General features: G+C 37.7%; 1 protein-coding gene across 9 annotated transcripts in view; it reads left to right on the top strand.

Annotated features, from left to right (window-relative positions):
* Positions 1 to 2,538: 2,538 nt before the first annotated feature.
* The window catches only part of LOC110466414 (sperm flagellar protein 1-like), a 33,703-nt gene continuing 22,908 nt past the window's right edge, over positions 2,539 to 13,333 (top strand). For 8 of the 9 annotated variants that reach the window (XM_021522883.1, XM_021522881.1, XM_021522882.1 and 5 more), the window contains exon 1: positions 2,547 to 2,942. In XM_021522883.1, the coding sequence (XP_021378558.1) occupies positions 2,840 to 2,942 (103 nt within the window). In that variant the 5' untranslated portion in view covers positions 2,547 to 2,839. Of the gene's footprint in view, positions 2,943 to 11,164; positions 11,277 to 13,333 lie in introns of all 9 variants that reach the window. The other variant, XM_021522874.1, reaches the window with a different exon arrangement.

The raw sequence follows: 13,333 nt of genomic DNA, 5'->3' as shown, positions 1-13,333 counted from the left end.
TATTGAGTATGGTCAACAGTGAACATGGATTCAAATTAGTATAGTTGTGTATGGGTTTCGTAAGGAATTTTAACATGCTTGTGATTTTGGAGAGTACAATACACTTTATATGTATTTATGATTTAAGAGCGAAGGACAGTGAGAAAGTATGTCATGTAAGTGTGATTGTGTGATGGTATATACACATGGTAAATATTTGTGAGAGTGTATCTGTATACATGTTTGAAAGCCTAATCCTGAATTACGACACCAGTAATGGACTTATCCCAGGACACCCTAACCCCAGCAATCTAATTAATATTCTGGGAAAATAAAAACAGTAATATAAAAATATTGTACTGGGGTATGCTTTAATGCAGGACCCTGATTTCTAGAGTGTGATTTCATTGTTGTTGTTTAATACAGCCTTAATACAATGACTTTTAATGCCAGATTGTACTGAAATAAATATAATGTCAATTTGTAGCTTCAAAAAAATGTTAATTTGGAAAGGCCAAGAATTAAAGGCCACTTGAAAAAGGTTAAAGTATCTGTTTCAAAATACAACATGTATCAGAATTTGGAACAACTGTGATTCGCTGAAATGCATCACAAGATGTGCTGTTTTGGGGATACATCTGTAGGAAAAACCTTAAACATTTCATAAAAGTGCCAATGGTATTCAGATTTTTTAATACCTTTAATCAGGGACATAAATTACAATATATGTCTGCGCTATCATATTTTAACTTGGTGGTAGATTGAATACTTTTTACTTAATAAAACCATACTAGTTCTAATAAGAGCGTAGCGACGCTCTTTAATGGTAACACATGCGTTCGTTTACAGAGTTGCTTCCCCTTGCTTCCTCAATTTTTTCGTCTGGAAGTAGACGTCCAGTGGGGATACCGGAAGTGTACCCTTGAAGCAAAGATAATTGTTTCAACCCATACATGAAATCTTCATATAGTGAAAGCAATCCTCATGTTTTATTACTTGTTTATGTAGGTAAAACCTAACATACATTCTGAGTGAAAAAAATCTATCACATAAATTATGATACTAGCAGGCATGAAACTTCGTCCAGAAATTATCTTACTGTGATGTCACAAGCACGTCACACTCCATCAGCCTTCATCGATTATTTCCGGAAGGATGAAAAATAACCGGAAAATCTTGGAACTGATGTCCGTTACATTTATCTCTTTGTCGGTGCTTCTTGACTTTTTTATTTCAGTTTTTGCCACAGACACAAAAATTTAAAAAAGCGGATTTTTTCTGAAAATCCTTTTTGTCATCAACCATGCAGGTTCTGTTAATATTTATAACTGAAGATATCTTCAAAAAGAGCTGCATTAAACCAATAGGTAAACATGTACATTTATTTTTCATCGTCTAAAATTTCATCAGCTTTTGATTTCCATTTTTTGAGAATAAGAACGAAATAATTAACATTTTTGAAAGTCTGGTTATAGTCTTTACATAATTTATTTATTTTTCACCACTCATGAAAGAAACAATGGATATTCCGTTTAGTCGAAATCAACAATAATTGTCCAGACAACCAACCCGAGTTCAAAGGCCCTTTTTCAGCAACATATTACTTTTTGCACAACGTGTGCCGATTTATAACTAGTTACAGACAGAAACTGTTTATTTTATTTTTTATTTGGCATCATTACCTGTCAAACCTCGGTGACATTTACAAAATTGTAATTCAATCCGGTGTTTCATGATAGAAATGGAATCGAGACAACATATCTATAAAACGACATTCACAGTTACATCAAAGTATAACAATGTTGTTGGGTTTTTTTGTTTTTTTTTTAACTAACATCTCTATACATAAGTTATACTTTTTTCTATAGCAATTATCTAGTTTTTTAAAACATATCTCAATCATTCTTTTTGTGCCCTGATGGAAGCATGCAGAGGATTTAAATTCTTTGATGTGGTAGGAAGATGGAATATCCGGAGAAAACATGCGTGGTCGGAATTGCTACTTTTTTACGGTAAAACGTGTAACACAATGACAGCTTCAAATGATATACATAAAAACCAAGCCAAGCACAGACACTACCATATTGCTGTACGATAAGAATTTATTGAAATATCAATTTAGGCCCATACACTCAGGTTCGGCCAATGATTATAACTGTGGCAAGTTTGGCCCATGTAACACATAAAAAGTCGTAAAATTGGCAGTAAAATCTTACTTTTCATGCTTTATGATATCATAATTAAGCAAATGCCAATGGGGGCCGAAGTTACCCGAATGCCTTTTGGCATGCCATTTTCTCCTTGCAATCCTATTTGTCTTCATGGCTGTTCTATAAGGGACCAAATTTAGATATAAAGAAATTCTGTGAGATCAGATCTGAGAAAAAAAAAATACATGAAAAATAGGCAAAAAGCTAGTCTAAGATATTTTTACTTTTTATTCCAAGTCAGTCGATTGTTACTTATTAAAGAATTAATTGGATATTTCAAAATTATATTTAATCAAAATACTACAGGTTCAGTTGATGACCAATTACCGCGTATTTTTTGGTGCATGCTGGGATTGGCAAATACCGGAAGTTATTCGTTACCTACGAAAACAAACTCACCAAAACCTACGATAGGTCAAGCATGTGGCAACACCTGAAGGATCAGAAGAATTCGATGCATTTATAGTTTGAAATTCGTATATTTCATAACTCTTTCGTCATTTTATAATGAGAAAAGTTCATGATTAATCGGCGAAATGTAATTACAGCTGCCTGCTGTTTAAATGTTTGAGTAATAAAATTCGGTCGATTTCAGTACAGTACTACGCCAGTGCATACCACTACCTTACCCGACTTTTGTTCATAGAACGATGGAATTGAACGACGACGAACTCACGGATTTATATAAATGGGTAGATGCAATACCTTTATCAAAGCCAAAGAAGAATATGACAAGAGACTTCGCCGACGGAGGTAGGTTGTATAACCACAGCACAGGCACTAACAGGAGTAATATCGTTACTGTATCGTCTAGTCATCAGTTTCCGCGCGTTATGTATTTCCGCGCAGCCATATTATCAAGCTATATCTCGTAACTACGTGACCTGCTGGACACAACACAAGGATATTTTAGACGGTTGGCCATCGTCTGTAAACTGACACAAAAATTACCAGAAGTTCGTCCGAAAACATCAGAAATAATCGCTGATTAAAAAACATGCACTTTTTATCTTGCTCCAAAAGAGCCAAGGAGACATTCTTATATCGATAAACAGTGTTTTCAATAGTTCATATAGCGATTACGCCGATTGAAAGCTGTGAGCTTCTTATGGCCCGTTTCAATATATGTTAAAATACTTGTTAAAAACACTTACGGTGCATATAGATAATCATATAGATAGACCTACAAATGTACTACAGTTGTGGGACCGCACAACGCACCAAAAATGGCGTGCGCACACCGTGCATACATCGTTCACACACCGTCCGCACATCGTCCACACATGGTGCGCACAACTGTGCGATTTGGTATCGTTTGTAGATCAAAATTACGGAATGACAAAAATACGGAAGGCTTGTATGCGATAATGTACACTGTGTATATATCTGTAATTTCTCATCCCAATAATCAAGATTATACAATTTCACAATGCGTATTACACAGTATTACAGTCACCGTTAGGCTGTCAAGACAGGGTTTGGCTCCAAGGTAACAGAACAGGTAAATAACAATTTTATGAGTGTCCGGAGGTTTACCTGCCGAGTGCCTGACACCCAGAGCTGATATGCGATACCGTTTGACCGTAATAAAAAGGATTTGTTATTTGCATTCGTTTACCTATATATAGCTACCCTTCACCTGGATTTTCACACCCCCGGCCTTACCCGACGAGTTACGTAAATGCCCCAGGCGGGGAGAAAACTACGGTCCAGGTACATGTACACAATGGTTATGTTTACCTGTATACGGGGTTGTGTTGTAATTTTACATGTGTCGATTAAGTTTGTTTAAAAACACAGAAAACACAATTCCTAAATATAAGAATTTATAGACAGAAAGATAAGTTTATAGATGTTGATAGAATATAGAAATATACGTAAACATAAAGTTTATATGTTTAACAAGAAACCGTATAAATTGTTAAGGCATTCCTCAATTTACACCAACCACGATTGTTATCGCACCACGTCCGTCCATCGTGCGAACATATGTGCGCAAGCAATGGTCGTTCAGCTTTTTATCGTTGGCCCATCGTGCACACACCGTTCGCACACCGTGCACACATCGGGCGCACACCGCACATCGAGTAACGTTGTGCGATCCCACAACTGTAATGTCAGGAATAACAACTTGCGCGGAATTTCGTTCGCTGATCCGACCAGAATTTATTCAGTCTGTTCTTGAATGTGTCCACAGTTGGAGAATTGACCACATAATTGGGTAAACTGTTCCACACCTCTACAACTCTATTGCTAAAGAAGTTACTGTATATATGGCCTTATTTGTTCTCCTCTCGAACAGCTTTCTGCTATTTCCTCGTGTTCTGACGGCGCGCGCTTTTATAAACATTTTGTCCTGATCTACAATGTTAATTTCTTCCATAATTCGATCACATCCGCTCTGATACGTCTGTATTCTAGCGTTGGAAGCCCAAATTTAAGCAGTCTTTCGGGGTAGCTCAGGTCTTTGAGACATGGCACTAATATGGTTGCACGGCGTTTAACGTTTTCAAGTAGAATTTTGTCTTTCTTCAAGTGCGGTGACCATGTGACCGTTGAATATTCCAAATGTGGTCTTACCAAGGATTTGTAGTGTTATACACATGCTTTGGTCGATGAACGTAAATGTTCTAAACATTAGTCCCAAGTTCCCGTTGGCCTTTGATACTGCTTGTGATATATGTTCGTTGAACTTCAGTTTGTTATCAATAATTACTCCGAGGTCTTTTTCATTTGTGACAGTCTTAATATTTGAAGTCGACGGGTCTTGTTCGATTTTATAGTGTTGTTCTTGTTCATCTTGAAATTTTCCAATCCTAAGGTGTTTACATTTGTCAATGTTCAGTTTCATGAGCCAAGTGTTAGTCCAAATGCATACAGAGTCCAGATCCTTCTGTAGGCTATCACGATCCGAGTCACTTCCAACTTTCCTGTATATTTTGGAGTCGTCTTTAAATAGTTTGGTTGAGCTACTGATGTTGTTTGGAAAGTCATTGATGAAGATCAGAAACAAAATAGGTCCAATTACACTCCCCTGTGGGACCCCGCTGGTGACCTGTGTTTGTGATGATATAGAGCCATTGATGACGACTTGTTGTTTTAAGTTATGGAGAAATCCTTGTATCCAATTTAGTACTGCACCTCCAACACCATATGATTTGAGTTTGTGTAAGAGTCTCCTATGGGAAACCTTGTCGAAGGCCTTGCAGTAGTCTAAGTAGATGATGCCAGTAGAATCTCCATTGTCTAAGGCCTGTGTCCAGTCCTCCAAACATTCTAGTAATTGAGTGGTACAAGATCTTCCTTTTCTAAATCCATGTTGGCAATTAGTAAAAAAGTTGTTTCAGTGCATATGTTCAAGGAGTGCATCCCTTATTATCCGTTGCATGATCTTGCTTGCTATGGGTGTTAAGCTAATTGAACGGTTGTTGTTAGCTTTCTTTTTTGATCCATTTTTGAAGATTGGAGTAATGTTGGCTAATTTCCATGGTGATGGGATAGTACCTTCGTCAAGAGATTTCCTGAATATTTTAGTAAGGAGCGTTTTATCGCGTGATGCTGTCTCGTAGTAAAGTTTTGGATGGAGTCCGTCGGATCCAGGGCTTTTGTTTGGGTTGAATTTTTTTAATGTCTTTTTCAACAAGATTGTCTGTGATATCTATTTCGAGGAGATGCTCGTTTGGCTGCTTATTAATCCTAAGCGGAATGTCACCTGTCAGGTCGTTAACAAACACTGTAGAGAAGCAGTTGTTTAAAGTTTCTGCTGTTTCTTGGTCAGATGTCGTCAAACTACCATCAGATTTTTCGTGTGTTGCTTCCTGATTTATTCTTTGATTTTGATCGCACATTTCCAAAACCGTTTCAGATTACCTTTAATGTCGTCAGCTAGATTATGTTCATAAATTGATTTGGATTTTCTCAAACAAGCTGTGGCGTTATTCCTTGCTCCCCAAAATTTACGTAGTTCTCTGGTGTTTTACAGTGTAAATATTTAGACCAGGTTTGGTGTTTTTTCCATACAGCTTGTAGTGTTACGTGTCAATGAAATGTAAACCTTGTAATGCAATGAACTTCCAATTTTCACCAAAATAGACACACGGAAACATATGACGGCTACTTCCGACGCGAGAAATTTGTTAAAAAATGTTTGTTCTGATTTTTTTTTTATATAGTTTTATGTTGCTATTCTTTTGTTTCCATTAGTAGATTGTATACATGTTTATGACAGTCATCCATAATTTCAACAGTTTTCTGCCGATATGAGTACGAAATCGTGGATGCTTCTAAGTGCGCGGAAACCGGTTACTGGAGGATACTGTTAGGCTTCTTATGTTTATAATACAGTAGTAGTGTACTTAGTCTTTGTAAGTATAACGTTGTTTCGACTTGTTGGGTTTTTTGGCTGAAACATCATGAAACATATCTAAATCGCAATAAATGTATCTCCCTTGATAAAACAGAGGTCATTATTTTATTTTACCTAATTGTAAAAGATGTGCATTGATTAGGTTGCCTTACAAGCGTCAGCTGTAGGGAATTTCCCTTTAACTCAGCGGTAGAGCATAAGGCTGGGGAGCCAAGGGTTGCGGGTTCGTGCCCCAACGACGGCACTATCTTTATCACTATTCCTTGTCCTTTTTTTTAAGTTTTACCTGATCCTGTGTCTGTTTTAAGCGGTAACAGGTTGTTTTGGCCTATATCCCGTTCGCGCTAAGAGTTGTTTCGCCCTAAATCCCGTTCGACCTAGGTTGTTTCTCCCTAAAAAAAAAAAAATCATACACTAATATAATAATTAATATTTAATTATAACAACTCAACTTATTGATGACTTTCTACATTGGTGTTTGGTATATTTCAAGTAGAGTAAGTATGTGAGAGCGGAGTCAGCTTTTCACAGCTGCCGTTTGTCACACTCGCTCAAAAACAAGACAAACACATTTTGTTTATGAAATTGATAAAAAAATATATAGAAGACCAAGAATACTTATTTGTGACTAAAAACTACCGAAACTGAAAGAAAATACCAAACAATGTTTCGCCTTAATATTTTTGTTTTAGGGCAAAACGACCTAGCGCGAATCAACCTAGGGCGAACAGGATTTCGGGCGAAACAACCCAGAACCGTTTTAAGCATTTGCTGCTCCTTGACCACCTAGCTGTTTCATATTTACACTTTGTTAGTACCTCCCCTAGGGACCTCATTGTTTTTCTTTGCTACACTGATGATCACCTGAATAAGGGAATAAACAGTAGAATATCAGTTTTTCCATATTAAATCAGTCAACGTCTATCACTGATGTCATGGTATTCGGAGCAAGCTCTTCATATTTAGATGTATTATGTAATCACCGTAGGTAGACAGATTAGGGATGTTACTATCAGGACATGGAACGTTCATGATTGGAAGTCAAAATCTTCCCGCTTATCATACAGCTTAGTAATAAGACGTCCCTTTTGGTGTCATTGTAAGTAAACGAGTGACGTAGGAGTTGTAGTGTCCTTGATTCCATGCTCTGGTGGAGTAGGAGTCTGTAATGTCCTTGATTCCAAGCTCTGGTGGAGAAGGAGTCTGTAATGTCCTTGATTCCATGCTCTGGTGGAGTAGGAGTCTGTAGTGTCCTTGATTCTATGCTCTGGTGGAGTAGGAGTTGTAGTGTTCTTGATTCCAAGCTCTGGTGGAGTAGGAGTCTGTCATGTCCTTGATTCCATGCTCTGGTGGAGTAGGAGTTGTAGTGTCCTTGATTCCATGCTCTGGTGGAGTAGGAGTCTGTCATGTCCTTGATTCCATGCTCTGGTGGAGTATGAGTTGTAGTGTCTTTGATTCCATGCTCTGGTGGAGTAGGAGTCTGTAATGTCCTTGATTCCATGCTCTGGTGGAGTAGGAGTTGTAGTGTCCTTGATTCTATGCTCTGGTGGAGTAGGAGTCTGTAGTGTCCTTGATTCTATGCTCTGTTGGAGTAGGAGTCTGCAATGTCCTTGATTCCATGCTCTGGTAAAGTAGGAGTCTGTAGTGTCCTTGATTCTATGCTCTGGTGGAGTAGGAGTCTGTAGTGTCCTTGATTCCATGCTCTGGTGGAGTAGGAGACTGTAGTGTCCTTGATTCCAAGCTCTGGTGGAGTAGGAGTCTGTAGTGTCCTTGATTCCAAGCTCTGGTGGAGTAGGAGTCTGTCATGTCCTTGATTCCATGCTCTGGTGGAGTAGGAGTTGTAGTGTCCTTGATTCCATGCTCTGGTGGAGTAGGAGTCTGTCATGTCCTTGATTCCATGCTCTGGTGGAGTATGAGTTGTAGTGTCTTTGATTCCATGCTCTGGTGGAGTAGGAGTCTGTAATGTCCTTGATTCTATGCTCTGGTGGAGTAGGAGTCTGTAGTGTCCTTGATTCTATGCTCTGTTGGAGTAGGAGTCTGCAATGTCCTTGATTCCATGCTCTGGTAAAGTAGGAGTCTGTAGTGTCCTTGATTCTATGCTCTGGTGGAGTAGGAGTCTGTAGTGTCCTTGATTCCATGCTCTGGTGGAGTAGGAGTCTGTAGTGTCCTTGATTCCATGCTCTGGTGGAGTAGGAGTCTGTAGTGTCCTTGATTCCATGCTCTGGTGGAGTAGGAGTCTGTAGTGTCCTTGATTCCATGCTCTGGTGGAGTAGGAGTCTGTAGTGTCCTTGATTCCATGCTCTGGTGGAGTAGGAGTCTGTAGTGTCCTTGATTCCATGCTCTGGTGGAGTAGGAGTCTGTAGTGTCCTTGATTCCATGCTCTGGTGGAGTAGGAGTCTGTAGTGTCCTTGATTCCATGCTCTGGTGGAGTAGGAGTCTGTAGTGTCCTTGATTCCATGCTCTGGTGGAGTAGGAGTCTGTAGTGTCCTTGATTCCATGCTCTGGTGGAGTAGGAGTCTGTAGTGTCCTTGATTCCATGCTCTGGTGGAGTAGGAGTCTGTAGTGTCCTTGATTCCATGCTCTGGTGGAGTAGGAGTCTGTAGTGTCCTTGATTCCATGCTCTGGTGGAGTAGGAGTCTGTAGTGTCCTTGATTCCATGCTCTGGTGGAGTAGGAGTCTGTAGTGTCCTTGATTCCATGCTCTGGTGGAGTAGGAGTCTGTAGTGTCCTTGATTCCATGCTCTGGTGGAGTAGGAGTCTGTAGTGTCCTTGATTCCATGCTCTGGTGGAGTAGGAGTCTGTAGTGTCCTTGATTCCATGCTCTGGTGGAGTAGGAGTCTGTAGTGTCCTTGATTCCATGCTCTGGTGGAGTAGGAGTCTGTAGTGTCCTTGATTCCATGCTCTGGTGGAGTAGGAGTCTGTAGTGTCCTTGATTCCATGCTCTGGTGGAGTAGGAGTCTGTAGTGTCCTTGATTCCATGCTCTGGTGGAGTAGGAGTCTGTAGTGTCCTTGATTCCATGCTCTGGTGGAGTAGGAGTCTGTAGTGTCCTTGATTCCATGCTCTGGTGGAGTAGGAGTCTGTAGTGTCCTTGATTCCATGCTCTGGTGGAGTAGGAGTCTGTAGTGTCCTTGATTCCATGCTCTGGTGGAGTAGGAGTCTGTAGTGTCCTTGATTCCATGCTCTGGTGGAGTAGGAGTCTGTAGTGTCCTTGATTCCATGCTCTGGTGGAGTAGGAGTCTGTAGTGTCCTTGATTCCATGCTCTGGTGGAGTAGGAGTCTGTAGTGTCCTTGATTCCATGCTCTGGTGGAGTAGGAGTCTGTAGTGTCCTTGATTCCATGCTCTGGTGGAGTAGGAGTCTGTAGTGTCCTTGATTCCATGCTCTGGTGGAGTAGGAGTCTGTAGTGTCCTTGATTCCATGCTCTGGTGGAGTAGGAGTCTGTAGTGTCCTTGATTCCATGCTCTGGTGGAGTAGGAGTCTGTAGTGTCCTTGATTCCATGCTCTGGTGGAGTAGGAGTCTGTAGTGTCCTTGATTCCATGCTCTGGTGGAGTAGGAGTCTGTAGTGTCCTTGATTCCATGCTCTGGTGGAGTAGGAGTCTGTAGTGTCCTTGATTCCATGCTCTGGTGGGTATATGTGATCAATGTGGTCAAAACATTTCTTGTTATTTATCTGAATTTGAAATAGAAGGACTGGACTATGTTTTTGTTACCAATCCTGATAACTGAGCTCATCAATAAATTCGGCCTCTTAAAATGAAAACATGACTACATATGTTTTTCACAGCGTTAATAAGTATATATATATATAAATTGTGATCATAGAGAAATAAGAATTTGGCCAAACGACCACTAAAATCAGTTTAATGTGTGACCAAATTTAATAGTTGCAGAGTTTTGTGTAACTGGGGCTAACGTAAACAGTGCAGAGTTAAAACTAGAGTTCATATTCACACCTGAACTTAAGGGGTTAAATAATAGACTAAATGGCTTTAGAATACAATCTTAAGGCTTTGTTATGTTATGACAAGGGGATGGAGTACTTTTAGAAGTCAAGGCCACTGTACAGTATAGGTATGACAAACTTAATTACATAACTGCAATATGAAATAAAAAATGTATATAAATGAAAACATAACATAATAATAGATTTGTGATAATGAACAACATGACATTAAATGAATCTACTGTATATTTCCCAGAGATTACCTGACTCCTCTTTGTTTAGTTTCATTAAGGTAAAAAGTGATCATCAATTTGAGATATCAACCAATTCTCTCTGTTAAATTAATTTCTACTGAAGTATTTCATGTAAGTCACATCTTGAGATGCATTCTACAGAATCATGTATTTTACATGTTCATAATATTTGAAGAAAAAATGATAAACATTATCTTTCTCTTCCATCTGGGCAGGATAAGAAATCTCCCCCTGAAAGGATTCTTGGCTGTCTAATCAGATCGAGGCTGTCTCGGCCTAGAGATAGACGGTCAAGAATCTCCTCCGAGGGTGACCATTACTCGTATTGTATCTGTTTTTTACAGAGTGTTGTTACATGTATAAGCTCAAAACTACTGACTAATTACTCTCTGTTTTTTTCTCTCAATTTTAGTGTGTGTTGCAGAGATCCTGAAGTATTATTTCCCAAAAATAGTGGAGTTGCACACCATCTCTCAGTGCAGTAAAACTCATTTGAAAATACAAAATTGGTTAATGCTTAACAGGTATCAAATGTTTAACTTGTGTATGGTCCTTACACTTGTGTTCACCGGAGGGTGTATGGTGTCCACTGATCCGTCTGCTGTGGTTTGGCTTTAAGAATGACAGCATTAATAAATGTTTCATGCTCTAAACAGTAAATAACATCAAAGACTAGAGTCCTCTAGTTGAAATTTGATCATAATCAAATCAAAGTTTTAATTATTTGGTTTTAACAATAAATTTCAGAATACCTGGTAGGTTAAGTTTTAACTAAAAACAAAAATGTAGTTTGAAATTATACAACTTTGATTTCGTTTTTGAATTTTGAATATTTTTAATTATTTCATAAACAAAAAGATTCAAAAAGATTCTATTCACTTATTAAACTGTACACTGAAAGGTAAAACTAAATCAGAGAGAAATAAGACATTGTTGGAAGAAAAATTGAAAGCTCACTCAGAAGGGAAACAAATTTAAAACTGAAGATATTTTGTGCTTCTTTTTACCATAGTACATGAAACATTTGAAATCTTTCACCTTTTGCATGAAGTATGTAGATATATGTTTATATCTACGTTTTATTTTATAAAATTTTCATTAAATTTGTCCCTTTTAATGTAATCTGTCGTACATGTAAACATGCATGCTCACACATTAGTGTGTCATTTTGTGTGAAACAAGGTGTTATCTCCTCCAAAAGCCAGTGTGTATATATAAATATTAATTTTATAAACATAAATATACTTGGGATTTTCATATTGTTTTACATGAACTTAAAACTATTTTTTGCTCATTCTGATATGGGATTTGCCTCGAGGCTGGCTCATATATTGCTGTAAGTTACAAAATAGAGATCGGTGTATAATAAATATATATGCGAAAAGTTTCCAGTTCAAATAAGTATTCAATTTTAGATTTAAATTTCAAACAAATAGCTAGCAGCTTTGAAGTTATCGTACCATTTAGGCAGGTTGGTTGGTTAAAGTCTTGAATGACTTGACCTTGCAATGTCAATCAAACTCAATTACTGTCACTTTAATTATAGAGCATGAAAATACATTTATGAATAAAAACCGATAGAATTTATATACCAAAGAGTTCTTCTTATCAACCAGTGTATTCAATGTTTAAACAGAGTAAATAGAGACACTTTTATGCTCCGTATTAACTTACCAGTTCTCAATGGTGTCCAAGTAATACTATCAATGTTATCTTGTCACCCGAGCATTCTTCAGATACCATAAGGTTAAATAATCCACAATTAAAATCTTGAACAAATGTCACATTTAGGTGCTGACTGTAGTTTGGATACCAGATAAACAACTTAAGGACCAAACATTGTCATCAAATACTAATACAAGTTTACTGTATATGGTTATAATTAGAATCCCATGGTCTTCTCTGTCCGAGTAAAAATTACTCAAAAAATTACTCAAACATTGAGTAATTGATGTCACTTTTAAAAATGCTAATGAGCCTATTTTAAGTAGGATTTTATTACTGTAATAAAACAATAAATAATTGTATTTGAATATTCATTGGATTTTTTTTAAAGTCAGAACATTTTCACAATTCAATGTATTTCTGAAATGAGGAATTTAAGTAACAAGATGTAGACAAATGCTATGCCGTCACCAATTGATTAAATGATATGTTCAGCTCATTCCATTTCAACTAGAAATACTACACAGTTCAAGCATAGGCTAGAGGGATATAGCAAGTTTCTAGTTCCCCAAGACCAGGGATGTTTCCCTTGGCAAATCTTTATACAAGCTTTATACAAGTTATAACACCTATCTCCTTTCATGCATGGGAGGGTTATCCGTAGTCATATTTAATTTGGAATTTCATTAATAATCCAACTTACTAATCATAATTAAACTCAATGAGTGTAAGTGTATTATATATCATTTTAAATTTACACATGTTTGAGTAGTGTGATCAACTATTCTGCAAATTTGAAAATAATTACCAGTAGTATTGCAAATTTTAGAACTCTTTATGAAATTGGCTCTGGATCATTTTGGTCCAAATATCCTAAAATATTGAAAAAGAATTGCAGAATATTTGTTAAGCTATA

The sequence above is a fragment of the Mizuhopecten yessoensis genome, unplaced genomic scaffold (genome assembly GCF_002113885.1).
Source record: "Mizuhopecten yessoensis strain PY_sf001 unplaced genomic scaffold, ASM211388v2 scaffold11133, whole genome shotgun sequence".
Classification (NCBI taxonomy): domain Eukaryota; kingdom Metazoa; phylum Mollusca; class Bivalvia; order Pectinida; family Pectinidae; genus Mizuhopecten; species Mizuhopecten yessoensis.
The sequence above is the reverse complement of the archived record's forward strand: the minus strand, read 5'-3'. Positions and strand labels throughout refer to the sequence as shown.